Here is a 26,047-nt window from a genome sequence, read left to right on the forward strand (position 1 = left end):
CCCTTTATTCCATGTGTTTTGATTATTCGTTTTTTGAAGCAAATGATGGCAAGTTACTTAAAAAGAATTTTAGTGGGCTTTTTTCTCCCTTCCAGTAAAGGCAATATCAGCACAAAGCAGCGAGCACTGGGGAACACCAGTGTTTCTGTGGAGTGTTAGGCAGATAAATAAGGGTGAGAGTAAAGACCATTTTATAACCTGACCCCAGAATGCCTCGTGCCTCACTCCGTGCTGATCACAGGTGAGCTGGAGCCTGTTCTTGGAGCTCCTGCTTCCAGAGCTCTGCCTATACCTTTTGTTCTTTGCCATGTTGTTCTTTGACTGGCGTGCCTGTTGTTTGAGTTAATCATATCACATCTAAATTTAGCCTGTAATCTCTTTAGGACAGTGGCAGTAGTTGCAAAGTCAGGGCTGAGCAGGCCTCACATGGAATGTGTTGGCTCCTGCAGCCTAGCCCTGGACAAGGCCTGATGCTGAGGTCTACAAGAGCATCTCTGCAGTCTCAGAGCCCAGGCTGGCAAAGCTTGTCCTTGACCACCACTGGGGCTTTTTGCTGCTGGGGCAGTGCAGGAGGTTGGGCCCTGCACCATGCCAGGCCCATTGCAACAGCACTGGGGTGTGTTGTGGCACAGCTCTGTCACAGCTGCCCCAGGACCTGGTTCTCTGCCATCTGTGATCTGAACAAGGAATTGTACCAAAGTTTAAACTGAGCCTCCAGTTTTTAAACCTGGGAATGTTTCTTCGTGTAGGCTGCCACCACCACTCACACCCAGCAGCAGGGAATGTGCAAGACCCGAGTTTGGCTGGAAATGTTTCCTGCAGCTCATTCTGTGCTGTGAGCCTTGCAGTGGGAGGTCTTTGCTCTGAAAGCACCAGAAAGCTGTATTGAACAGAAGCAGTGGCTGCTGAGCCCATGTGCCATGGCAGGGCACAGCCTTTGGCTCAGTGGTGGGTCAGAATGTCTGTAGATAGACTTGACACCAGCTGGATGATGGAAATGCAGCACTGGGTCTGGAGACAGGAGACTGTGAGTCTGGGACGTGTTGATGTAGGAGGATAAGATGTGGAAGAAGTGAAAGCTTGGGAAAAAAAGCCTATATAGATAATTTGTAGTGTAGTGTAACTGTATGTTACCTTGGCACGTGGGATAATACCTGGTGTCTAGTCCTGGCTCTGTGCTCATGGATAATCCTGGGCTGGCTCTGACACTTGTGAGCCTCGACTTCCCCACTGAAGGAGGCACAGTGCCCTCTTTATAAAAATGTCCTGTGCTACCTCTTGGTGCTTCCTGACAGCTAATTGCTATACTTGCACAACAAAAACCCAGATAAAAATGCCCTTCTGGTGAAGGGTGAATGCTGCTCACTTCCCCTGCCTTTGTGGTCTGCTGTGGCATCACCAGTGAGCAAGTTAATCTGCCTCCTCCTCCTCCTCCTCTCTGCAGACTGGGATGAGATGGGGTGGGCCCCAAACATGAGCAGAGTTATTTTTCCTCCTTGAAAAAACTGTGTACATTTTTTATGGACTCAGGGTACTGTGATACAGAAAGGGTAGCAGGAAAATGTGTCCTGCATCTCTGAATCACTAAGAAAACACAGCCAGCTTGGTTTTGTTTTTATTTTTATTTTAGTAAAAACACACTTCCCACTCTTAACTTTTGAAAGTTCCACGTGGCACAGGGGGGGATCAGTTCCAGTTGATATAAGCCTGGATGGAGAGAGGGAGGAAATAACTTAATTGCTTTAGACTTTAGTTCAGCTGGAGTGGAGAGGAAAGAATCGGTGTCCCTTTTCTGGAATTCAGGGAGAAGGTCGTGTTGTTGGTGAGGACAGATTCTCTGCAGCTCGGTGGAGGTACTGTGTGGAGTGCTGGGGCATTCACAAAACAGGTGGCTTTGTATTTCAAACAGTAACTGCTGTCAGGGGCAAAAAGCTGTGTTGCTTTCTTGGAAGTATTGCTGCACTTGGAGCATACTGTGTTATCAACTGTGTGTTTCTGTGCTTTCTCCAAGAGGGGGGAAGTAAGAAATGTGAGGCGTCTGGGCTGGAGGGTGTGTGTGTGTGTGAGGTGGAAGGTTCTGATCTTAGTGCCGTAATGTGGGGCTTGGAAGATAAAAAAGAGATGGGGTACATGGGGTATTACAGCAGATTTGGGGACTTTGCCTCTAAGACATCTGTTGTTTCAGCCTATCGATCCCTGGTCCCTGAAGATGAGTTGATGAGTTGAAAACCAGGGAGAGTTAAAGGGGAGGGAGATGAAGTGCAGGAAAAACTGCTGCTCTGTCTGCTCCTAGCTAATTTGAACCAGACCCCCAGGGAATGGGAGGACATTCCCACTTGGGATTCAGCTTTGGTGTTGAATGCAGCTAAAACCAGAGACCTAGTCCCAGTGCAGCCCCGGCCTCCTGCAGAGAGATGCAGAAGCACACACCGTTTCTGTGCTCCCCTGCCAATTCCAGCATGCTGGCTTTTGGCATCGCTCACGGATCCTGCAAACTCTGTTGACAAAAAGTAATGGGAGATTGTTTATTTCCCAAGTCTTTATATTCAGGCTATAGCTGCTTCCTCTTTCCTGCTCACATTTTCCCATATGGTGACTTTGGAAAATTCCTCTCCGATTTCGTTGGGAAGTGCAGGAAGCTCTTGTTGGTAGAGGGTTGCCTGTTGCTCTCTCTGATTCTGCTGCTCACATCTGGAAAGGATCTGGCTTGGAAAGGGGAGACTTGCTCTGAGCTCAGTGCATGTCACTGACATGGCATGAGCGAGGGAGCCTGTGGGGGCAAGAGGAATGTTCTTCATCCAGCTGATTCCTGACAGCAAAGGTGAGTTTTTCAGCACTTTATTTGTTTTAAAAGCCGGGTTGTCAGAACCTGCAGCAGCAGTCTGCCTTTCAGCTGAAGCTTATAGCAGGATACTCAGTGTAACAAACTCAGTTAACCTGTTGATTTTGAAGGAGAATCCTCTCTTTCAGTGGGTGTTTTTCCTATCTGTGTGTGTGTGTTCAGTGGGAATCTGTGTGGGCAATAATAGATAACAGAGATGAGATGCTTTGAAAGGGATTCTGTTTGTTGAGGTAGCTGTGATCACTGAGAAACATTCACACTGAAGTTTCAGTTAGTATCTCTGGAGACTGTGCCTTTCAGAGCACTCTGCCTCTGGTGCTGTGGGGCACCAAGCACAGGTGTCAGCGCTGTCTGGACTCAGAAAGATGCAGCCACAGAACCTCCTGAGCTGGTTTCAGGGTCACTGCAGTCGTTGGGTGGCAGGACCCGATCCAAAGCCCACCTGCAGCAAGGGAAGAGCACTGTTTCTAGTGGGCTTTGAGCTACTCCTTTAGAGAGGGTGAATAACGCTTTGGATCAGGATCATGGGAATAAGTTGAAATGGAGTGAGTTACCTCAGACTTTCTTTGAACTAAAAATCAGAACCATGGCTGGTTTTAATGTCTGCAGTCCAGATGTGCACAGATGTTCCTGTATCCAAAGTGTCTCCCTGTGCTACAGCAGCATTCACTCCAAAGGCACTGTAGCAGACCTGCATATGGATGGCAAGGGGGTGAGATTCCCTCATCAATTTTGTTGTGCAATAGATAGAATATTCCATGTTAAACGACTGAAAATATGTTAAAAATTATGTGGAAAAGTCAGCATGTTGCAAATATATAGATGCCAATACCAACCACGATGTAACTGTGCTATGGGAACAGTGTTGATATTGTTACAGCAGGGCTGGTTATAACCTGCATATACAAGATTTTTTTCTTTAGTATCTATAAAGGTAAAGTGATATGTAGGGAAAATACTTTGGTAGAGATCTGAGGTACTTTCTGAGATTATTTTCTTTAAGATTTCTGAAATATTTTCTGAGATTAGGTCACCCAGTACTAAGGATTTCACTAATCCACTGTTGCCATACTAACATGGCCAGTTATGATCTCACTATAATGATGTAGCCGCCATACAAGGAATGTTGTATAAAAGAGATTAATTTCATTATATTGAGCTAAGACAGATATGGAAGCTGTGAAATAGTGGAGCAGGGCGAAGAGGGATGAAGCACACAATGTTAAATGCTTCAAATCACCCAAAGAGTGGGACCAGAGCAAAACCATCCATGTCTCGGGATGCTCTGCCCTGTAGTCCCACTTGCTCCCATTTCTTCAAGTGTAAGTCCGTGTTTAAAGAAATTATTCAAGATTTGCATGACTGTGGCTGAGAGCAGGATCTAGTCAACGTTGCCCAAGCACCCAAAGTCTGTGAGAGCCCCTGGTGCAAAGCAGCAAAGCCCAGTGGGTGTGAGTGGAGATGTGCAGTTCTGACAGCTGCCAGTCTGGCTCTGGGAGGTTCTCCTTTCTGATGCAAAGGGGAAATCTGGGCTGGCAGAGGTGAACAAAGTACTTATCGTAAGGCATGAATCCATTGTGCCTTTTCACCTTAAAAGATCAGCCTAACTAAGTCTTTCTCATCACTGTCAAATTCTGATTAGAATAGCCAAGAGGGTAAAAGACAAGCCAAAACCAGCCCTGACCGCAAACCTTGATGTCTGAAATCTGAGAAGGGCAACAAATGGGAGCGAGGGGGCTGGGTTAGGGCCAGCTGGCTGCTCCAGCAGATATACAACTTCTGTTTGCGTTATTTTAATCTGCTGCCAGAAAGGTAAACGCTGAACATGAGCCAGGCCTCTTAGGTTCAGGTCAGCACTGTCCAAAATCCATAGGAAGCTCGTTTTGTTTTCAGTAACCGTGAGGTTTTGTTGTTCCACGCACGTGTAGCAGCCCCTCCGAGAGTCACTCTTGTCCAGGCTCTGTGTTGTTTAAATAACGAGAAGAGTTTCTTCCTAAGCAACACTGTGAGGAGCAGTGCGGCCGAAGCCACACAGAACTAACACTACATAAAGTCGCCGGAATCACCTGGCGCTTGCCAGTATGACAAAAGCCCTGACTAACCGGGGGAGGTGGGGCCGGCGCGGGGGCTGCGGGGCCGGGACGCGCTGCGGGTCCTAGGGCGCGGCGGGACAGCGGGGCCGGTGCGGACCGTGGCCCGGCGCTGACCCGCTGACCCGCTGTCCCGGGCCCGCAGGGGCGATGCCCGCGGGCGGCCGAGCGCTGCTGGCACTGCTGGCGATGCTGGCAGTGCTGGGCTGCGCCGCCCGCACCGGCACCGGCACCGAGCGCGGCCCCGCCTGCCCCCGCGACTGCGGCTGCACACAGGAGGGCGTCGTGGATTGCGGCGGCATCGACCTCAAGGAGTTCCCGCTGCTGCTGCCCGAGCTCACCAACCACCTCTCCCTGCAGGTAAGAGCGCGACGTGCCCGCATCCCGCTCCCGCCCCTCGTCCCGTTCCCGCCCCTCGTCCCGTTCCCGCCCCTCGTCCCGTTCCCGCCCCTCGTCCCGCTCCCGCCCCTCGTCCCGCTCCCGCCCCTCGTCCCGCTCCCGCCCCTCGTCCCGCTCCCGCCCCTCGTCCCGCTCCCGCCCCTCGTCCCGCCCTTCATCCCGCTCCTCCCCAGCCCCGCCGCCGTTGCCCCGCGGGAGCTGCAGGTACTCTCGAACTGGACGGATGCGCCTGGTTATCGGCATCAATTCTCTCCCCTCTGATTCAGGGAGCAGAAAAGATACTAAATTTTTCTCCTTAGTCTCTCTCAGCTTCATGGGAAGAACTTTTGTCCAAACTAACAATTACAATTTCTGGTGAAGGCCTTTGATTTTGAGGTGTCTTTGAGAAGGATGGGCTAAATTACTTCACTGCTGAGAATATTCCAGGCAGTGCTGCCTGTTGGTTCAGGTGTTGCAGACACAGTGAACCAGCCCAGAAGCAGGGCCAGCCCCTGTCCCCCTGTCTCTCCCACAGCACATGGACTCTGCACGCAGCAGGATAACACAGCCAGTGCCATCCCCCACCCTCAGTGGCTCTGCCTGTGGTTGGGACACTGATGTCACACCTGCAGCAAATGGTTCCACTCCAGAGGCCTCATATCTTATCAGGATAAGGTTGTGAGAGTCCAGCTTAAGGTAGAAGAAGCAGGATGTCCTGGACTGCCAGCAGGTTTCCATGCTCTGCTGTTAGTTAATTGATCCCCATGACCAGCACTTGGGCAGGGGTCCTTTCCCTGGCAGCGCTCTGACACCTGAAGGTGTGGCAGGGCCAGAGCAGCCCTGTGGCTGTGCCTCCTCTGAGCAGTGGCAGCAGTTCCAGGATTTTCAATGCCTGGTCTTTAACCAGCTGCTTTTGGTTTATTGCTCCTATCTGTCCAATGGATGAAATGCAGATTTTGTTCAAAGCTTTCCAGCTGGATGTAAGCTGGCACTTTCCTCGGCAGATCTGTCCCAGGCATGTGCTAACCATGGCTCCTGCCTCTGCTGCCAAAAGAAAAGAAGCTTTTTGGAGCAGCAATTGTCACTTTCTGTACACTGGCCTGGCTTCCAGCACAGCAGGACCTTAACTGGTCCCTGAGATGCTAAAACTAGAGTCGCTCATTAACAGTCAAAATGTTAGTCAGCACATAAATGAAAATCTAATGGCAGTCGACAGTGCAACTAGTGAAAGTGAGCCCAGCTTGACACTCCCTGCCTGTGATGAGTGGCTTTTAAAACCACCCATGAATAGCAGAAGTGATCAACTTGGAAATCCACCATGCCAACCTTGTAGCAATTGCTGTGTTGCGGCCATGAGGTCTGGCTTTGGCAGATGGATTATGGGCCTTGCCAGGCACAATCTCACTCTCTGCTACCAGTGCTACCAAATGTTCCTAGAGATGAGCAAAAGTTCAGGTCTTCAAATGCTGCTGGGCTTGGATGTCTTGGTTTTGAGATTTGAGTCTGGCTTATCACAGTGAGAAGTATTGACAGTGACTTGGCATGGTGGGTTCACTTCCAGATTTTATTGGAGTTCATAGTCTGGGTTTACTGGGATCCTTCTTGGATGACTTTGCTGATGATTAATACTCTCCATTTTCTTAGAATAACCAAATAGAAGAAATCTTTCCAGAAGAGCTTGCTCGTCTTTACAGGCTGGAAACTCTCAATCTGCAAAACAACAGGCTGACTTCAAAAGGTGAGCTGGCAGAGCCATGGAGTGGACAGAGCCTGTGCCTCCAGAGCACCAGTGACTGCAAATAAGGAAAGCCACAGAGTGATGGATGGACTTGGTTGGAGCAGTTCTCCGCAAGCCTCGCTCCTTTGGCCATCACACAGATCATGGAGACACTTTATCATCTGGGACACAAGACTCAGAGTATAAGAATGCAGCCCTGCTGAACCAGGAGGAGACCTGGCAGCAGCACTGTGTGCTGTGGCGTGAGAGCTCCTCGTCCAGGAAACTCCCTCTGGCCCCACAGGCTCTTCAATGCAATGCACTTGGGAACCAGAAACCTCCATGTGCTCAATGATTTCCTTCTGACTGACCTTCTGTACTTCAGTCCAGTCAGTCAGTCAGTGCAGTTTAATCCAGTTCTGTCCTTCTTGAATTGGGTATAAATGCAAAAATATATTGCAAATAAGCACATTTCTACCCTTCTAAATCCATATGGATTTTTATAGGCAGGTTTTCCTTGCTTGGTCATATGTTTGTTAGAGAAACTTGACAAGGAGTTAGTAAGGAAAGCAAAAGAAACTGTGGAATTGGAGTAAATAGTAGGAGAGATTGATATGGGATATGAAAGATGTAATTGTTGTTAACTTGTGCATCACCCAGTTGACCTGAATGCTCCTGCTTTCCTTACTGCAGTGACGGAGAACAGTCTTTATTGAGCATGTGGGAATATTATCCATGGGCCCCAAGGCACAGCACTCTTACATGGCACAGGGAAGGCTCTGCTTAGTAGGTTCAGCCTTTGACATTATTACCTCTGGGCTTTCATGTTCCTTTCACAAGCTTCAGTGCAGCCCTGAGTTTTCAGTGTATTGTGACGTGGGAAACAGCTTCACCTTTGGCTCTGGTTATCTGAGTGCCAGGTGAAAGTGTCACTTGCAGTGTTCCCATTGTGACAGCAATTGTGGTTGTGTGATCAGCTGGATGTGGAGTGACTCAGCTGGAAATTCAGAGTTGTTGGGGGAGGATAAGCTCTGAGCTGGTCACTGTGTGGATTTCTGTCATATGGGAGCAGGACAAGGGCAGGGTCGTGACATGCAGATACTGCTGTGATTTTGGCAATGTAGTCATACATCAGACCTGTTCATTAAGCAACCTCAGATTATGCCCTTGCAAGAAAGAAGATTAGCAGAATCATAAGCAAATTACAAAAGAAACTTCTCAGATAGTGTAGTTGCTGCAGGCACCAATAATCAGCCATACAGGGGTCTGCACAGCTCTGTACCTGACCCCTGCCAGGGGGTTGGCCACAAGCCTTGTATGCTCAGGATTCCTAACAGTCTTCCATTGCTCTTATCATGGTGGGGTTTTTAATTTAAAGAAATGACAACAGTAGCTCTGAGTCAGATTTCAGTGGCAATAAAAGGTAGTTCAATCTCACATGAAAGATGCCTGAGAGAGAAAGCTGCCCCCTGGTATTTTCTCTAGAGAGGCAGGAGGGTGCCAGTGTCACTGATGAGTTACTCCTCTTTTTAAGGGCTGCCAGAGGAAGCATTTGAACATCTGGAGAATCTGAATTACCTGTACCTGGCAAACAATAAGGTAAGTGGCTCTGAAGCCTTTCAAAGTTCTTTTCTAATTTGGTTCTGAAAGTTAAATGAGCAAGTTGTCAGTTCTTTTAAAATGTATGTACTCTTTAAGCAAAATGTGCTAAAGTGATATTCTAATGCAGGTTCATCTGAGGTCAAGACAATCAGTACGTGAAAAATTTAGAGGCTACTCATGCAGGTGTATTTTGAACACTTATTTATGCAACTTGTGGAAGGTTTTCCTTGTGTAGGGGGGTACAGGGAGCCCCTGCATACCTAAATCAGCACTGTCTTCAGCAGGCTTTGGGTCATCTGCTGCAGATTTGGTTTCTGCCTGTGTGCAAATACACTGAGGGAATCTCATCAGGTGAGGCTGTTGGAAAACCTGTGAACAAACAGGTCTTAGTACCTGTGTTTGAGCCACCAAGATCTGTCAAAGGGTATCCAGTTTTCCTTGACTCCCTTTCCTGCTAGGTTGGATCTTAGGTGCTTTCCTATTGGTGACCCAAGCTGGATGTCTTCACAGAAGCCCATCTTTCCTGCCAAGGCTAGGAAATGAAATAGCTTCTCACATACCCTTCCAGCTGGGTGGTTCCCATTATGGCTTTCTTTATCCCCAGTGATTGTCCACAAATATTTGTTACAGAAGAAACTGGGATACCACAGAAAAATATAAGTTAAAACATCAGACAGAGCTTCTTTGTCTACAAAAATCCTGTCCTTCCATCCCACCCTCCCTCTTTCTATATATATTTATGTCTCTATATATATTTTATTATCCTCTTAAAATCTGGGACCATTTGATGTTTTGATTAAATGCATGTGGCCACATTCAGGTTTCAGGCAGGCCAAGACACATCCAGAATCACTCCATACATTTTTTGTATGGAGTGATTGAGAATAGAACCCTTTCCTTAGCACAGTAACATTGTGTTCTTTTCTTCCTTTCAAGCACCATTTCCATGTAACAGTCTTGGCAGTTAACAACCCCATAAAAAGGAACAAGCCAGACTGTGACTAATATTCCAGAACCTTGCACTCCCATTTTCCCCATGTGACAAAACAAAGTGTTTGGTTTTTCTGGCTTTACTGCAGAGAAAAAAGAATCCCAAAAGAAACTGCAAACATCAGCGAATGTCAGAAGCAGTTACAGTGAGAAGTTGTGGACCCACCAAAATAACACATTTCTTTATAAATCCCAAGCCAGGACAAACCAGATTGGCTTCAAACTGCATCTCCTCTGCAGCAGGAAACACTGTGGGTCAGGTTACTGCGGTGTCTGGAGGAGAGCAGGGATTTGCTGGTAGTTTGCTCCTTGTTTTATGGATTATCTTAATGCTGCTTTATCTTCCATTGTGATCCCATCAGATGTAGCTGGATCATCTTTCATTAAACTGGCATAGATGGTCAGAGAAAAGAAATGTAATAGACTAAAAGCCTTCTGTGGCTTGTGAGTGACAAGTCCTTCAAGTAAAGAAGGGATACTGTAGTTTCCTGTTAGTTTCCTTTCTAATTTTTCACTCCATTCTTATATCTTGTATCTCTCATATAGTAAAGAAATCATTCCACCAAACTACAGACCAGGTCCTGACCTGTCATTATCATTTGCTACAAGCTGGTGGTTTTGGTCACAGGAGGTTTTACATTTCCCCATATCCCCAAAGTGATACGGGATTCACCTGGATGCAGCACTTCTGTTTGTATCAAAGCTTGATCTAAGCAAGAAAACTGGCTTCAAAACTGGTAGTAACTTTTGAATTAACCATCTGAATTAAGTGGTTCACAGTGGAGAATCAGTGTCTGCCCTATGGCAGGGAAGGTCCAGCAGTAAAGCTGAAGGGAATTGGAGCTGGAGAAATGCAGGTTGCTGCTTGCTGGGCAATAAACTGGACAAAGCTACTCAGCCAACTTTGTTGGTGCCAATACTTAAAACAACCCAGCATTAATCCTTCAAGCAGTCAACCAGTGCAATCAGTCTCATGACCAGGTGCTGGAATGCCAAAGCAAAGTTCTGAGCAAGTGCAAACTTTTGGGATGAAACTTCTCTTTCTCCTTCCTCTTTCTTGTGGTTCTGATGTCTCTCATTTCACATGTCTGAGCCATGCCTTTTGTTTTGTATAAAGCTATGACCTAATTGACCATGTTTCTGGAGAAAAACTTTGATGTGCCACCATGTATGAAAATGATTAACTCTTGTTTCCTGTGTCTGAATTCTCAATATTATTATGTCACAGTAGAGACTTGTTCCTGAGGCACTGTCAGACCTTCCTAGTCAGAGTTAAGAGTCTTTCTCCAGCTCCCTGACACCAGATCTCCTGCATCAGGAGATGAGAGGTTGCCAGGAACACCAAGAGCAGTAGTGTGGCCACTGCAGTAACATGCAGAATGCCTAATTCCACTGCTCACATTCCATCTGGGAATACTGATAGGGGTGTCATCTGTGGGGAAGATCTTTTTTGTGTTTGTGACCATTAAATGTTTAAGGCAGGTTAAGGATGGAGGTTTTGGGACAGCTGTAAAACAGTCAATAATGGACTTCCTTTTTTTAAAAGAAAAGACTGTATTATGAGTCCAGTAAACTGGAAGTTCATGGATGCAGTTCATCAGTGGCCACTGGACACACTAGATGGGTGTAGGCACCTTTTAGATAAATACATAGTTTAAGGCTTGGGTTAGGCAGTTCTCCAGTAAAGTGTCTGTTCTCTCACACAGTGTTCATATTTTAAATAGTTTTGGTTTTACAGTATTATTCATAACCAATGGAAGTTTTATGGTAATAAAAATTTGAAAAATATGTTTTCTCATCATGTGAGTCTTGCTGTGCCTTGCTGGCTGAAAGGACCAGGTTCTGTTTCACACAACAGAGCTGTGAGGAAGAGGCTCTACAGATTCCATGAACTTTAAGCTAGAAGGCAGATCCCTTCTACTGTCCCAGTCTCCCATCCTGCCCTCAAAGCTTTAGTTGACAAAGGATCCAGTATCTGCCTAGAAAAGCTCTCTGCAGAGCCCTCCTGAATGTCCATACTGCACTCAATATCTTCTGCTTCTGTCCTCGAGGACTCTCTGTTACACTGTTTTGTTAATAATTGGTTTCCCAAGGACTTAATGCATACATCTTCTGGGTCTACCCTTCCCAGAACGCTCTCCTGCAGCCTGGACTGTCGCCTGTGTCCTTGGTTTCTGGGAGAATGACTTTGCTGTCAACAGCCACTCAGTGAGCCTGGCTCTGTGTCTCTGGATGCTTTGTAAAACTGGGCTTCATTCAGTCATCCCCTTTGGCCCCACCAGTCTGATCAGATGCTCGTGTTTCCAGCGTTACTTTTCAAAATCCCTGCTAAAACCAGCAACAGACCAAGGGCAAACACAGTCAGTCCTACACCTGTGGTCAGCTATTGAGCTTTGGGGACAGACCTTTCTGTATTTCCTGATACATCACTTATGTGTAGAACAAAGTATCATTATACAGTAGGTCTTTGCTTGGAAGTCCCATTGGGTATCCCATCCTTTGGCTCAGGTGCATTCCTGTTCTTTGGGAACCCAAGTCCTCTGTGGCAGAGATCCCTGTAAATGGGTGCAATGGAACAGACACTGAGGGGACACTTCCCCTGCACAACATCCCTTCAGAAGAGGGTAAGCAGTAGGTCACTGTGAGGTGGGCTGGGATTTCTTGGCACAGCAGGCTGAGGAATTAGGAACAATAATAAGCAAAGTGTTTGCTCTCTGAATAACAATTTCTTGATTTCTTCCACCAAAAAGAGACAGGACTATTCCAACCAAAACAAACATTCTCATATCTTAGAGCAAAACTCTGTCTCCTTCCTGGAGAGATTAGTGAGTGGGGACAATTTGTTTTTGTTCATGCAGTCCACATTCAGTTTATTTATTTTTGCCTGTTTAGAGAAGATAAATTTGCAAGTGTTTTGCTGCAGGTCTAACACTTGGGTAAAACATTTGTTGCATTTAATTGGAACTTGCCTGTATATTTCTTTTCCAGCTAACAGTGGCTCCGAAATTCCTACCAAATGCCTTGATCAGTGCAGATTTTGCAGCCAATTATCTCACTAAGATATATGGGCTCACATTTGGACAGAAACCAAACTTGAGGTAAGGGCCTGGGAAGTAAAACAATAACAATGTTTTGCCACTGCTTTGATGCAGTTGGTGAGTGATAAGGAACTACATGGCTAAGCCTTGTTATTGCCCTCTTGTATTTTTTGGAAAGAAGTTGGCTGTTTATTATTATCAGCATGAAAGATCAAATAATCTCTCAAACAAACACATTCCAAGGGCTTTTACAAGCTGACAGACACTTTTGCGTATATAAAATTAAGTTGTCCCCCCTTTATTTGTGTGTCAGTTAGAAGTTGAACATCTTTAGTTTCTCAAAATGGAGATTACCTGTTTAGAAATCTCTAGTTTTATTGTAGTCCATTAATTTTAAAAAATAAAATGGAATGGAGAGTACAGGACTCCGTGCAGTTGAGAGTAACTCAATTCCATTAAAGCTCAGCCCTTCAGCACCTTCACAAGTGGTTCCTGCCCTCAGATCTGGTGTCAGTCTCTGCTGGTTGCAGATTCCCCATCTGGGGCCAGTGCAGCCCGTTGGCCCCTCTCAGGTGCACACAGACCACCCCCTGGGGGATGGGGCTCTTCCAAAGGGGACTGAATGGGCACTGCAGCATCCAAACCTTGCAAAGACATCCCAAACTCTGCTGGGAGCAATTGGGGCAGCCAGGTTTGGAAGCAGTTAATGGCAGCTGATCCAGCAGTCCAGTCCTGGGATGAACTGAAGGACTCCCCGTTCCCACCAAACTCGTCAGGAGCTGAAGCTCCTCTGCCCTTCCTGGGCCTTTAGTCTCTTAGACTCTTGGAACCTGAAAGGGCTGAGTCACTCACAGACTTCTGGCAGTATCTCATGATGAAAGAAACTGGATTTATATGTGTTTTCTTCCTTAATCTGAAGTGCTGAAGCTGCTGTGTTTGGATGTCCTATTGAAATTGCTGACTCTTCTGAAGTGATTTTCACACTCTCCTGTACCAACACTAATTTCAATGAGAACAGTAACTCACTGATTTCCAAAGTTGCTGATACAAAATCCTAACGCAGTTGTTCCTGTTGTTGTATTTGCCCCCAGCAGAGTTCATGGTCTCAGACTGATGATTTGGAAAGCAAGGTTTTCAGAAAGGCCAATATTTCTGAGTTAAAAGTACAGCTGACCATGCAGGGTAAACAATATTTCCACTGTGGCTCTGAACTCCCTGGAGTGTGTGATCACTCGATTGTATTTCCATACTGAGCCTTTCCTTCCTTCCAGAAGGATGTTGCCAAGTTCTCTGCAGCTGGTGGACAATCCAAGAACAAGTTAAAAAAGCACACTTTGATACTGTGCTCTGCTGCAGTTTTAACCTGGCTCTGCACATTCAGCTGCCTGCTGCATCTTGGGGTAAACACAGGAAAGGGAGAGGGAATCAAAGTCAGTAAAAATGAATTCATTTAGTAGCTGAGCCAGTGAAAAACAGGAATAACTTCATAGGGGTACATTGTTTTGCATGGAATTAAAACCTTTTTTAAGAATGGATGAATCCATTTTTGAAAACCTGATTGGAAAAACTCTTCTGTGAATATTAAAGGTTAAAAGTAAGAAGGGCAAAGGGAGATAAGAAACCCTGTTTCTCTCAGTCCAAAAGGCTCATTAAAACCCAAAATTCTTCCAGACTGGGTAAATCTGCTTTCTGTCAGTTATCCTATACCTTTCGGAGGTCTAGGAGTAGGATTAGAACTGAAATTTTATTTTCATGTGCAGGTTTGGATTTTGAATAGACCTAAATTTCAGAGAGTATTGGAACCAATCATTTGGTGTTGGATCTATATCCCTTGCTAAATTAAAGAGTGCATTCTAAAACCAAATCTAATTAACTCAAGGAAAGAAGAAAATACTGAAATTTAGTTTTAAGCCAGTTTTCTCTGAGTACACAAAAACCTCCAGATCTCACTCTCTATTGATCTTCATCTTTTATCTCCTTCCAACAGATCTGTGTATCTTCATAACAACAAACTTTCAGACGCTGGGTTACCTGACAATATGTTCAATGGCTCTGCTAATGTGGAGATACTCATCATGTCCAGCAATTTCTTGAAGTATGTTCCAAAGAATCTCCCTCCAGCACTGTATAAATTACACTTACAGGTAACAACAGTATGTTTTGTATTCCTTTAGGATTGTGACCAAGTGCTGAGTGGGATCTAGCCCACACAGCCAAGCCATTGCAGTGCACTTGGAAACATCCCCAGGCCCATGGTCAGTCTCTCTGCTGTATCCTCGACAGCAGCTGTCTCCCATGACCCTCCTGCTTTATCCATGAGGATCAGTGTGTTTCTGCAAAACACCAGGATGCTCACAGGGGACAGAACTGCCTTTCTGTGTTTCCAGGGGAAGGGGTTGCAAATGCCTGTGTGGCTGCACTGTCAGTCTCTTCCCTGCATGTAATGATGTTATTACTTGTTAGAGCAAGAAGGTGACTGTTCTCCATGGCCATCCAGTGAGTGGCATCCCCATCAGTTTGCCAGGGTGCTGCTTTCCCCTACTCACCAGGTCCTGGTTTTTCTCTCACTCATTTCACACAGACACTGTTTCCCAGCATCAGTGACTCCTGTTTGCTACTGACCTGGCAACTCAGACCACACAGTTTGGATCAGGGATTCTCTACTGCTACAACTTCTCCAGCAACAGTGCAATAGCACAAGTTATGATATTAACTACTCTCCAGCATTTTTAATTCCATGTCATCTGATTTTGATAAAAATGCCTCCTGCTGCCTGTGTTGGAGATCCCAGCCCTGTTCCAGTGGCAGAGCTGCAGTGGTGGGAGCCCTGGGTCCGGCTGCTCCGAGTGCTGACAGCTCCTTGGACATGGTTAGGCTGGAGCCTGTTATCAGCCCCTGCACTTAGGCAGTTCTCTGCTGCCTCCCAGCTCTCTTTTCCCTCCAAGGTTTCACCATGAATTCCTGTTAAAGTCTCCTAGAGAACAGGCTTCTCCAGCTTGAAGAGAAGTAAAGGCAAAGATTCTGATCCTTTAAATTGCTGGAATTTCCTTGCAAAGTCTGAACTTACTAGTCCCCTGCTTTTTTTGACATTTATAGGTAATCATTGTCTCCACAGGGATCTCAGACTTGGAGGATTATGCTTTGAACTCATCTCCTTCCCTGCTGTCCCAGTCATGTTAAGGGCAGAGGAGATGAGGAGAGAAATTAGTGTTTTATTTGCAAGTGCACAGTTGCAGTAGTTACATTTGCCTTGGTATTTTGACTGGGAAAAGACCAGGACAAGGATAAATGAGAGCCAGCCAAGGGTGAGCCAAAAGTGTCCAAAAGCTCTACTTCAGATGTGACAGATCTTTTTTTCTTTTACTTTTCACTGAGACATGCAGCCAAATCTATCTGTGGTGGTATCTGTATTAGGTGGCACATGAGTCTGGTCCAGGCTGCCCATCACATTATTGTGTGTACACGAATCATAGGAGGTTTCACAAGTTCAGTGTCAGTGTTTTATATATCCTTTTATATTTCCTAGAATTCCTGTGTAGTTTTGTATTTCATTTGTGTCTGCCTGCTGGCTACTCCACACTAAGGCCATAGGAGTAATTAAACACAGGAACTGTACCTCTGGGAATGACATTAATGCTGGAAGGATGGCTGGTTCCCAGCTGCCAACCAAGCCTTCTTTACAGTGAAATCTGTCTTACAAGACCCTGAAACTCTGAGCAAACTCCAGGAGTTGCCTGGATTACATTATTCATTTGCACATAGGTGGAAGGACTATGAATACAAAACGAAACTGTCTGGGAGGCACAGGGTGAATTCCACCTCCTTAGCTTGGGAATCAATAAAAATAGGTTGTAATATTCCAGCCTAGTATTTGTATTTATTTCTGAAGCAGAGTTATAATGCCCACTGCAGTATCTTATGTCTAGTCCTTCTGAAGCTGAATTGCCTGGTGTTAATTGAACAAAACCTGAATGTCCTGTGTTGGTTCATGCCAATAATTTGCTTTGTGCCTCTGGTGCCTCTAGAGCAACAAGCTGGAGAAGATTCCCAAAGGAGCTTTTAGTGAACTTACAGGCCTGCGGGAGCTGTACCTGCAGAACAACTTCCTGTCTAATGAAGGAATGGACAACGAAACTTTCTGGTGAGACTGAGATGTGCACTTTGGGCCTCTGTGTCTGTTTCTGCCTCCTCTGGTACAGTCGGGCAGATACTGAACAAAGACACCATATATAGCACATTTATTAAAAGCTGAATGACACTGTGCTTTTTGCTGCTAAATCTTAGATTCAGGTGCTGCTGTTCAAAAGCAAAAGTGTGGGTCAGTGGCTGCAGAATAGTTGTATACAAAGACACAACACTGAACATCAGACTGCACCAGCCCTGACTGCCACAGCCCCAGACACCCCAGGTACTGAGGGCCTTCTGGGGAAAGCCACCTAGAACAGCACTGACAGCCAGTCTGTTCTTCCAAACCAAAACTGAGCTCACCTGGGACCTTCCAATTTCTAGGGCAGTTCACTGGAGGTTAATGCCAGACCTTCATCTTTGCTAAAGCCACTTCTGTGTTTCTGTGACGGTGACTTGAAGGCAGCCACAGACACAGAGCTGTGAATTCCCCTGGCCCAGTTGCACCCCAGGGCAGGGCATTCCTGGAGCAGGCAGGGATGCAGTGGTGCTGCTCAATAGCCAGATGGCTACAAAAGCTTTGCTACAGACTAGTGCAACAGAAATAGCCTTTGGCTGGCTTAAATTTAGCTTGGGACTTAGCACTTCAAAAAGTTAACAGTTCTTTCTCTGCTTGCTCTTAGTGCTCTCCTTGTTTTACCTGAAAATCCAGAGCACATAATGAGTCCTGCCCATAACATGGTTCTGTAAACTGACCTTATCTCCAGACATGATAATGTATCAAACTGTGCTTTCCTTTTCCATTTCCCACTCCCTGAAACCTCCCTCGGTTGTTCACTCTATCTGTGTTGAGTCCACCTCCAGGTCATGTTGGACATATAATTTCTGTTAAGAAGTTCCCAAGCTGGGGAAACCTTACGAATTGCAGTAATGAAGTTCTTTATCCGAAGAGTGTATTTGTTCATTCAGAGGATGCTTGGATAGCTGTGAATAGCAGTGTAGGAACTAGTAGGTAATTTCTGTAATGCATTAGTTCTCACACTTCCTGAAAGTTCCTGTTCATCTGCAGTGGGTTATGTAGTGCAGATGGAAAGGCTCATTTGAACTGAGAAACTGCCTTCAAATACAAGGGAATCCAGGGTTGCTCAGTCCTGGCATATAATACCATTGAGCCACATCCAGTTGGTATAAGTGGTTGAACTGAGGGTTTAATTTAGCTTCAACTGAGACTGTGGAATCCAGATTCAGTAGCTTACACAAAGCAGCTCTAGCCCTGACTCACTTCCACAATGCTGGAGGGTCAGGAGAAGTTCACTCCCTTAGCCTGGGACACTGAGTTAGCATTTCTGCTGTTCATAGAGGAACGTTTCATCATCAATAGATACTTTCAGAGAGACAGAAATTACTCACGCTCAGGCTTTGTTTCTGTGAAACTGAGAGTTCTGTGCTCTGGGGGTGTTCCCATGGCATCCTCCTTGTGGTATTTGTTCACTGTGGTGAGAACAGTGACTGCAAAACTGATCTCAGGCCTCAGCCCAGCGGCAGTTTGGATGTCTGTGGACTCTGGCCGGTTGTGTGGCTGGGGAGCAGTGGCAGTGCCTGGTCCTTGTCCCTCATGGCAATGCAGGAGCTCCCCATTTTGCTGTGCACATCACTCATATCATGAGACAAAAAGGGGCAGTCGGTAGTGGGAGCTGTGCTGGGTAAAAAGACTCTATAAAACAAAGATTGTAAAATCCTAGAGGAAGCTGTTTGTCATTTCACCTTGCAGAATCTAAATACAGAATGTTTTCTTTCCTGCTTTCCCAAGGAAATTGTCTAGTCTTGAGTATCTGGATCTGTCCAGCAATAACCTCTCACAAATCCCAAGTGGTTTACCTCGAAACATCGTCCTCCTCCACCTGGAGAAGAATGCAATTAAGGTGATTGACAGAGATGTGTTGACCCAAATTAAGAACCTGGAGTACCTTCTGCTCCACAATAACAAATTAAGAGCCCGAGGTATTCACCCTTCAGCCTTCCAGGGCTTGAAGAAGCTGCACACTGTCCACCTGTACAACAACATGCTGGAGAGGATCCCCAGCGGGCTGCCCCGGCGCGTGAGAACACTTATGATCCTTCACAACCAGATCTCTGAGATTAACAGGAATGACTTTGCTACCACTTATTTCCTTGAAGAGCTGAACCTGAGCTACAACAAGCTCAAGAGTCCCCAGATCCATCGGGAGGCATTCCGTAAGCTGAGGCAACTAAAGTCCTTGGATCTCTCTGGAAACAATCTCCACACGGTGCCCTTTGGCTTTCCAAAGAACTTGCAGGTCCTCAAGCTGAAGGAGAACGAGATAAGCATCATCCCCAAAGGGACTTTGTCTGGGATGACAAAGCTGCGGGAACTATATTTGAGCAACAATAAACTGAAAGTAAATTCAATTTATTCAAGAGCTTGGAGAGAACTCAGCAGTCTCCAGGTAGAAACATCACCTCCTCTAACTGTTTGAGTGATGCTGATGTCCTTTGCCTAAGCCAAATTGCATAACACCATCACTAGATGTGCTTGGTCCTCATGTTTTGGGCCTGCACTGGAGGTGCTACACAACCTGTTTCTAGACAGACATGATGTGCTGTTGTGCCAGAGGTGGGCACCTCCCACTGCTGGCCAGGGCACTGGCCCTCCACGTACTGCTCATTCTGGAAAATGTAGACAGCTTTGTTTCTGAACCCTAACAGTGTCCTATATTTCCAGATAAACATTAGTGAATGTTGTCATTAAAACTGAAATTAGGCCTTTCAAATAGCTTGTCTCCCAAAAGATTTAAAATCAGCTCTGAATAGAGACAGCAGGAGGAAGGAATGCATAAACAAAAACACTCTTAATTCTCAAAGCCCCCACAGCAGCTTATAGTCAGACAGGCCAAGCTGTGGGATTTAGCAGCTCAGCTGGCTGAGGCACCTGGATAGCAGCTAGGAGGTCTGGATTCAATCAGCAGTCTTCTCATTTGCTTAATTGTTGGAGAAAGTTAAACACAAACCATAAGGCAGGCTGAAACAATCACATTTGTGCTGTGCAAAATGACCTTTCAGAATTGTTACGCCAGCTGAAGGATTTGTCTGCATTTCCTTTTAGGCAACAGCCCTTTTCCTGCAGTGAGGTATGACCGATGTCATGTGGCAGCCACTGGGGGTGCACATGGTCCCTGTGCAGGCAAAGTGGGCACATCCCAGAGCAGATCAGGGAGGAGGGACATGCAGCATATGTCACACTGGCCCCCACTGGGTTTTCAGACAATCCCAACACTAATCTGTGTGAACATTTCCCTTTCTGTTGTTTCTGGAAATAAACAATAGCTTGTTCTTCAGTGCATATGAATCAGCAATGCAGCAACAGTGTCTGTAGAGCTGTTGGTTTGCATCAGCTGCAGATTTGGTCCATGGCTTTAATAATACACTTTGCATTTGTTTGGTGCCTCACTTACCTCTGTGTGTGTGCATGTAAATTTATCTAACATGAAAAGTAGTCTGGAAGGAAGATGCTGTTGAGAATTACAGATGCTGGGATTGCTTTTCTGCAGGACCTTAATAAAATGTAGGTTGTTTTATTTTCAAACAAAAAATGGGTCATGAGACCTGCTGGGCATCTTGAGTTGTTGATTAGAATGAGCTTTGGGGCCCATTCACAGCTACTTCATGAGACTTTTGTTCCACTGTCCCTCAGTGTCAAGCCAGATTAATGTGTTGCTGAGTCCAACACTGGCTCTGCAGTGGGACCTGCCCCGCAGCAAACAAGGGTCAGGTAACAGCACACACGTAAAATTCGGTGGGACTAATGGTGCATTTTTGGCTGGTGCTTTTTGTGGAACAGTGTTACTGTTTGTTATTTATTTCCATGATAGTTATAGCTGAGTATTTTTTATCATTAAGGGCTTAATTGTGCAGTTGGTTTCTGAGCTGGTGCATTGGAGTGCATTGGACTGATAAACCATCGCGTAAGATCCTGGTCCTGCGTGTACTTAGCAAAGGTTCAGTCCTTGCTGTTTCCATGGAAATCACTGGGGACTTTCTGCAACTGCAGAACAAGACATTTCCACATTGCACTTGACAGTGCTGGGTTAACAGTTGGGCTCAATGATCTTAATGCTGTTTTCCAACCTAACTGATTCTCTGATTCTGTGACAATTCTTTGCCAGACTGGCATTATGTGGGGAATAAAAACACTGGAATCATGACAGCTGTTTGCAGAAATGTAGCTTTGAACAGTGTGTAACTGGGGTCTATCAGCTTGGTGCTGTGAAAATGCTACAATACAGGATAACAAAACACTTCTATGTGGATCCATTGCCTGTATAAAATTAATCAGAGAAGTGATAATGACCTTTAGTCCTGATGTCTTCATACGTTCTCCATGTTAGAATATATCCAGATGTTTTTATGTGTAACTGCCTAGTCAGTACCTTAGCCAGTGAAGTGTTTGCAGTAGCAGCTTCCAAGGAATTCTCATGCATATCTGAAACCCAGCCTGGTTTTAATTTACTTAAAGCAGGCATGGGCCAAAGCCTGGGGACAGAGATAAAGAAATGTTGGAGCTCTGACACAAACCAGCATGATGTCTGGTGTGAAATCAGGATGCTAAATAGCAGTGTGAGAGCAGAATTGTCTTGGCCACACTTACCTTGATGCAAATTAGAAGTAGATTAAATTGATTTATGCTGTAATAAATACAACTTCAAGTTTAAGTCTCTTCTGGAGTGTTTCTAGTATTTAAATTCTGTTATTTATTTGACCCCTTGTTGTCTCTTCCTTGCAGTCACTAGACATGGCTGGCAACCAGCTGACATCTATCCCACTGGGCCTGCCAGAATCTCTGGAGTATCTGTATCTCCAGAACAACAAGATCACAACAGTTTCAGAGAATGCTTTTGAATCCACACCCAAAATAAAGGGGATTTACCTCAGGTAAGGTCAAATTTCCACTTAAACACACAAGATATTTTTCTTCTTCGTCCACTTTATAATTACTTATTTTTAGGAGGTGTTGAAAATGCTTTCTTAATAATCAATTTTGTTTTATAATAATATGTGATGAAACCGTGTTCATCTACCCAGCAAAGACATGGATACACATAAACTCTTTCTATTCAGAGCTTGTCTTTTCTGTGCTTATTAGAATGGACTGGGCACATTAGTAATTCTGGGAAATTAATGTGTAACATTATGTCATATTCCAATACTAGTGTGAGCCAGAGGTTTGCAGTCCCCTTGAGGAGCTCAGCTTTGCCTGGGTGTGTTGGCCCTGGGTTTTGAAGCAATGCCCCTCCAGTGAGGGGAGTGTGCCCGATGCTAGAGCTGTGCACGTTCCCTGGGTGGTTCTGGCAGCAGCAAGGGGCGAGTTACGCCTGTGTCAGTTACGTGACTCAGATTAGAAGCTTTGCTGGGTTTTTCCCAACTCTGTCAGTGGGATGAGGACACTTTTTTTTTATAGGTGAAAGTTACTGACCCTTTTTGCATATAATGTAAACTCACAGCAAGGTAGCTGATTCAAGCAGAGCTTTACACCACAAGAACTGAAGCAAGAAGCTGCCCCAGTAACATATTCAGTTTTAACCTGATGGCATATTATTGAAAATATTTATTAGAAGTAATATATGACTCCCTATAGAATATTTGATTAAACTGATCCAATGGATGTGTTCAAAAAGCTTAGTCTGCACAAGACTAAATATGGTCTTATTTTGTCTGTGTGCAACTCAGCAGCCCTGTAGTTCTGAGTAATTCTGGAGCATACCTTTTTGGATGAATGATTCCATACCAAGCAAATAAAATTACAAAGTCTGGTGTAAATTAGAGCAGTCTGTCTATTCAGCTGCTCACATTTATGAGATTTTAGTGAATGCTTGGATGTGAACCAGAAACCACATACCACATTCTATATTTCTATATAAAGAAGAAAGGAATTTGCAAAACAGTTTTGCTAACATATTTAGGAGGCAACTCCACCCAAGCTAAGTCGTATTTTTTAATGGAGGCAATTAATCACTGCAATGCTGTGAAACAATAATATACATGTGGAATATTAGACAGAATATGATTTTAAGTGTGTTCAAGAGTAACAGACCAAGCAGTGTATGTGAGAGGTTCTTAAACTGCAGATTAGTTTATTTGTATTCCTGGAAACCCAAATAACAGATGAAAAGTTATTGTGTGCTGCTTTGTTTCTAAGGAATACTTGGTACCACTAGTTTGAGTTTTGTGGGTGAAGAATTAAACTATCAAAGGAGTGACAGAGAATCTCATGAAAAATCAAGTTACACTTTGAAATGTGGGCTATGGAGCAGATGTCTTTCCTCTCTGGGAAGGAGAAAGCAGAACAGCAAAAGAAAGAATTTGGGGGGGAGGAATTCCAATATAATGGTTTTTTTCCTTCCCCCATTCAGAGGAGTCAGCACTTCCAGAGCACTTTGTGGGTCACTGTAAGTCAGAGTAACTTGGGTCAGGTACAGTCAGAATACCTTGGGTCAGGTAAAGTCAGAGTAACCCTGCAGAATGGCTCCCTCCCAGTCTCCTCATTTCTGTGTTGATTATAAAAAGCGGGTTTATTTTAACAGAAGGTCCTTTGTGTTTGTTTACAGGTTTAATAAGATTGCAGTTGGAGCACTGAAAGAAAGTACCTTCCAAAATTTAAAGCACCTACAGGTACTGGATATTGAAGGGAACCTTGAATTCAGCAACAGTTCAAAGAATAAGGATGACTCGGAAGAGGAAATGGAAGATGAGGAAGAGGAAGAGGAAGAAGAACTGAGATAAAATGTGAACTCGCACAGTCACACCATGTGGGAGGTAACAACTGTAGTTCAAGGACCCAATTCTGAGGCTCTTGTGTAAATAATTCCAATTTACACATATGACTGAAGCAAAACAAGTGGTTGTCTGAGCCCTGGAGTCAGAGACTTCCACTAAAACATGACTGTGCACTGCAAATCAAAAAAGGTTGAAAACATTATTTTGTAAAATGAAGCAGTCAGTATGTATCTGTTTTATCAGAGGCAGTGGACTGGTCGTAGTGGCTTCTGCTTACAACCACAGCAGACACAATAGTTAAATAGAAAGGCCCTTGTTTACTAATGCTGATAACAAAAAATTGAGAAGGTATTTAATGATAACTTTTAAGCAACTAGTTCAAAAGGAAAGCAAAGGACAAACTGTGAAACTTACTGATGCAGAAGACCATGTGAAAGTAGGTTAAAAAAATCAGACAAATTAAAGTAAGATTAGACCTATTGTCTGTTAAACATGGCCTTAAGAGTACAATCTGTCTCAAGCAGTACTTAAATCACTGACCACTTGGAGTGGGAACATAATGCTGTGCTTGGGATATTTCTTATGGGAAGAATATTCCCTGTAGTTGAATCTCTTTTCAACTGCAGAACAAAAAATGAAGGGAGAATGATGTTGGGATAATATGCATTTTGTCATGAGAATAGTGATCTGCTTAATGCATCTCTTAGGCATCTTATGTTCAAAGATGATGAAGTTCTGGACTACTCTTTAATTCTGGAGAATTAAACTTTAAGAGTGGGAAAAAAAATTGGCTTTCTCCCTAATCAACGTTTTGTCACAGAGAGTGACACAAGGAACTGCTGGGAATGGTGCTAATAGGCTTAAAAGATGATGGGACTTGAAAGGGGCAGAAGCTACTTGAAAATTCCAACATTAGACCTCCAGGCTGGGCTGCATGAAATTTTTGAGGGAAGAAATTTGTATCTGCAGACTTAGAGTACATATAACTTCAAAATCAGTGCATTGGTTTAGTTTGGGGCACGTGGGACATGTTGGCAGGTACTAAGTTGGTCTTATTCTGAATTCTGTATTCCGTTATGTAATTTTTTTTTTCTGTTTTGCAGGAAAACATATGGAAAATTACATATATGTCTATGTGTATATATCTCTATAGATATACAGAGAACACTTAGCGAAACGTGCAATGAGTGAGGCAGAAACTGTCAGGGCACTGAGCCAGGCTCACGGAGACAGTGTGTTACAGTGCCTTATTCAGGGAGAGACCCTGAATGCCTTTCCAAAGCTTCCAAATCATCTTATACAAGACCCAGGATCATAAGGGATTGCTTGGGAACTCACAAAAGCTGGCTTTTGTTCCTTCTGTTTCTCTTCCTTCCCTGTTTCCATCTGTAATAACAATATGGGACTGTTTTCAACACATGCCTTCAAATGCCATTTTTGCCACTGCATTTTAAGTGAACCATGTATAAGCTTCTTTTCTTTTCCTCCACCCCAAAGAAGCTGTTGTTGATCAGGCAAGATGAATATTTGCAGTAGTTTCATGTGTGGAGCAGCGTATGAGGCATTTTGGTCATCAAGCAACACTAATAATTCTGGATGCAACTACTCCTCTCTTATAACAATGTGTATATTTGGATAAGAAAAACAAAGTAAGGCTGGATCCCATAATATTTTATCTCTACTGCCAAAGCCCGCAGTATATTCCTGTTTTAGAAAGGTTTTAAGAGAAAACAATTGCTCTTGTGAATATATATATATATAAAATCTGTCTGTGTGCCTTCCAGAGCTTTGGTAAAGTCTCTGTTTGCTCGTTTGCCCACGTGGCAGTTGTGTGGATGTCTCTGAAGGTCTGAGCAGAGGATGGAGTGACAGTATAAAGTGTAATATATGTGGCTGAATTTTTCACACCGTGTATCTTATTCACATGAAGAGTCATGAGTGAGGAGACCAATGATGTAACAGAGATGAGTGAGTGTGGGCTGTCCTGGGAGAAAACTGTTAAGTGTCAGGAGAAATGTCTTTGTTTAGTGCAGCTCTGGAGATGGTGCCTGTTGTCATACTCTCTTAAAGCCTCACCTGTTTTATGATGTTGAGTACTCTCAGCTCCTGTTGGAATCATGGAAAATATGGAAACCAAGGAGAAGAAGATCCACAGAGGTGCAAATTTCTTAGTTGATTATAATGTTGTTCATCTGAGGCAGCTAATCTGCCTGAGGAAAGGGCCTTTTCTTTTGAGGATTTCTGGTGGAACACGTGTTGTTTTGCATCCTGCATTCCAGGATTTACTTGGAAACACAGTTGGCTTAATTTCTTACCAGCTGTTTTCCTGCTGGAGAAGATCTAGTTCCACACTCTCCCTTTGGGTTCCCATAGCATATGACAGCAATTTCAAGCTGTTGTTTCCTACCTTAGACAATTCAACACAATCATAAATCACAGAAGGAAAGATTTCTTCCTGAAAAAATTAAAAGCT

At 44.6% G+C, this 26,047-nt stretch overlaps 1 protein-coding gene across 7 annotated transcripts; it reads left to right on the plus strand.

The window, feature by feature from the left end:
• Window positions 1-712: 712 nt before the first annotated feature.
• PODN (podocan) lies at window positions 713-25,479 on the plus strand. 7 transcript variants are annotated; one of them, XM_071565376.1, is made up of 12 exons: window positions 713-1,853; window positions 2,186-2,821; window positions 5,078-5,292; window positions 6,955-7,048; window positions 8,562-8,626; window positions 12,608-12,717; window positions 14,645-14,801; window positions 16,683-16,798; window positions 18,593-19,250; window positions 21,584-21,732; window positions 23,406-23,613; window positions 24,678-25,479. In XM_071565376.1, exons 2-11 carry the CDS (start codon window positions 2,788-2,790, stop codon window positions 23,578-23,580), a joined length of 1,773 nt encoding a protein of 590 aa, XP_071421477.1. In that variant the 5' UTR covers window positions 713-1,853; window positions 2,186-2,787; the 3' UTR covers window positions 23,581-23,613; window positions 24,678-25,479. The 7 variants fall into 7 exon arrangements, with proteins under 7 accessions (XP_071421477.1, XP_071421479.1, XP_071421478.1 ...); XM_071565378.1 differs by having other exon boundaries at window positions 2,294-2,821; XM_071565377.1 differs by having other exon boundaries at window positions 2,538-2,821.
• The last annotated feature ends 568 nt before the right edge of the window (window positions 25,480-26,047 follow it).

This window comes from Pithys albifrons, chromosome 10, assembly GCF_047495875.1.
Source record: "Pithys albifrons albifrons isolate INPA30051 chromosome 10, PitAlb_v1, whole genome shotgun sequence".
Classification (NCBI taxonomy): Eukaryota; Metazoa; Chordata; class Aves; order Passeriformes; family Thamnophilidae; genus Pithys; species Pithys albifrons.

What these genes read in the sequence shown, in the direction of transcription:
- PODN (XM_071565376.1), top strand. Translation starts at nt 2,788, where the DNA reads ATGTTCTTCATCCAGCTGATTCCTGACAGCAAAG. An exon ending in TGTACCTGGCAAACAATAAG is followed by an intron (nt 8,627 to 12,607) that starts GTAAGTGGCTCT and finishes TTTCTTTTCCAG; the next exon opens with CTAACAGTGGCTCCGAAATT. An exon ending in GAGAACTCAGCAGTCTCCAG is followed by an intron (nt 19,251 to 21,583) that starts GTAGAAACATCA and finishes TCTTCCTTGCAG; the next exon opens with TCACTAGACATGGCTGGCAA.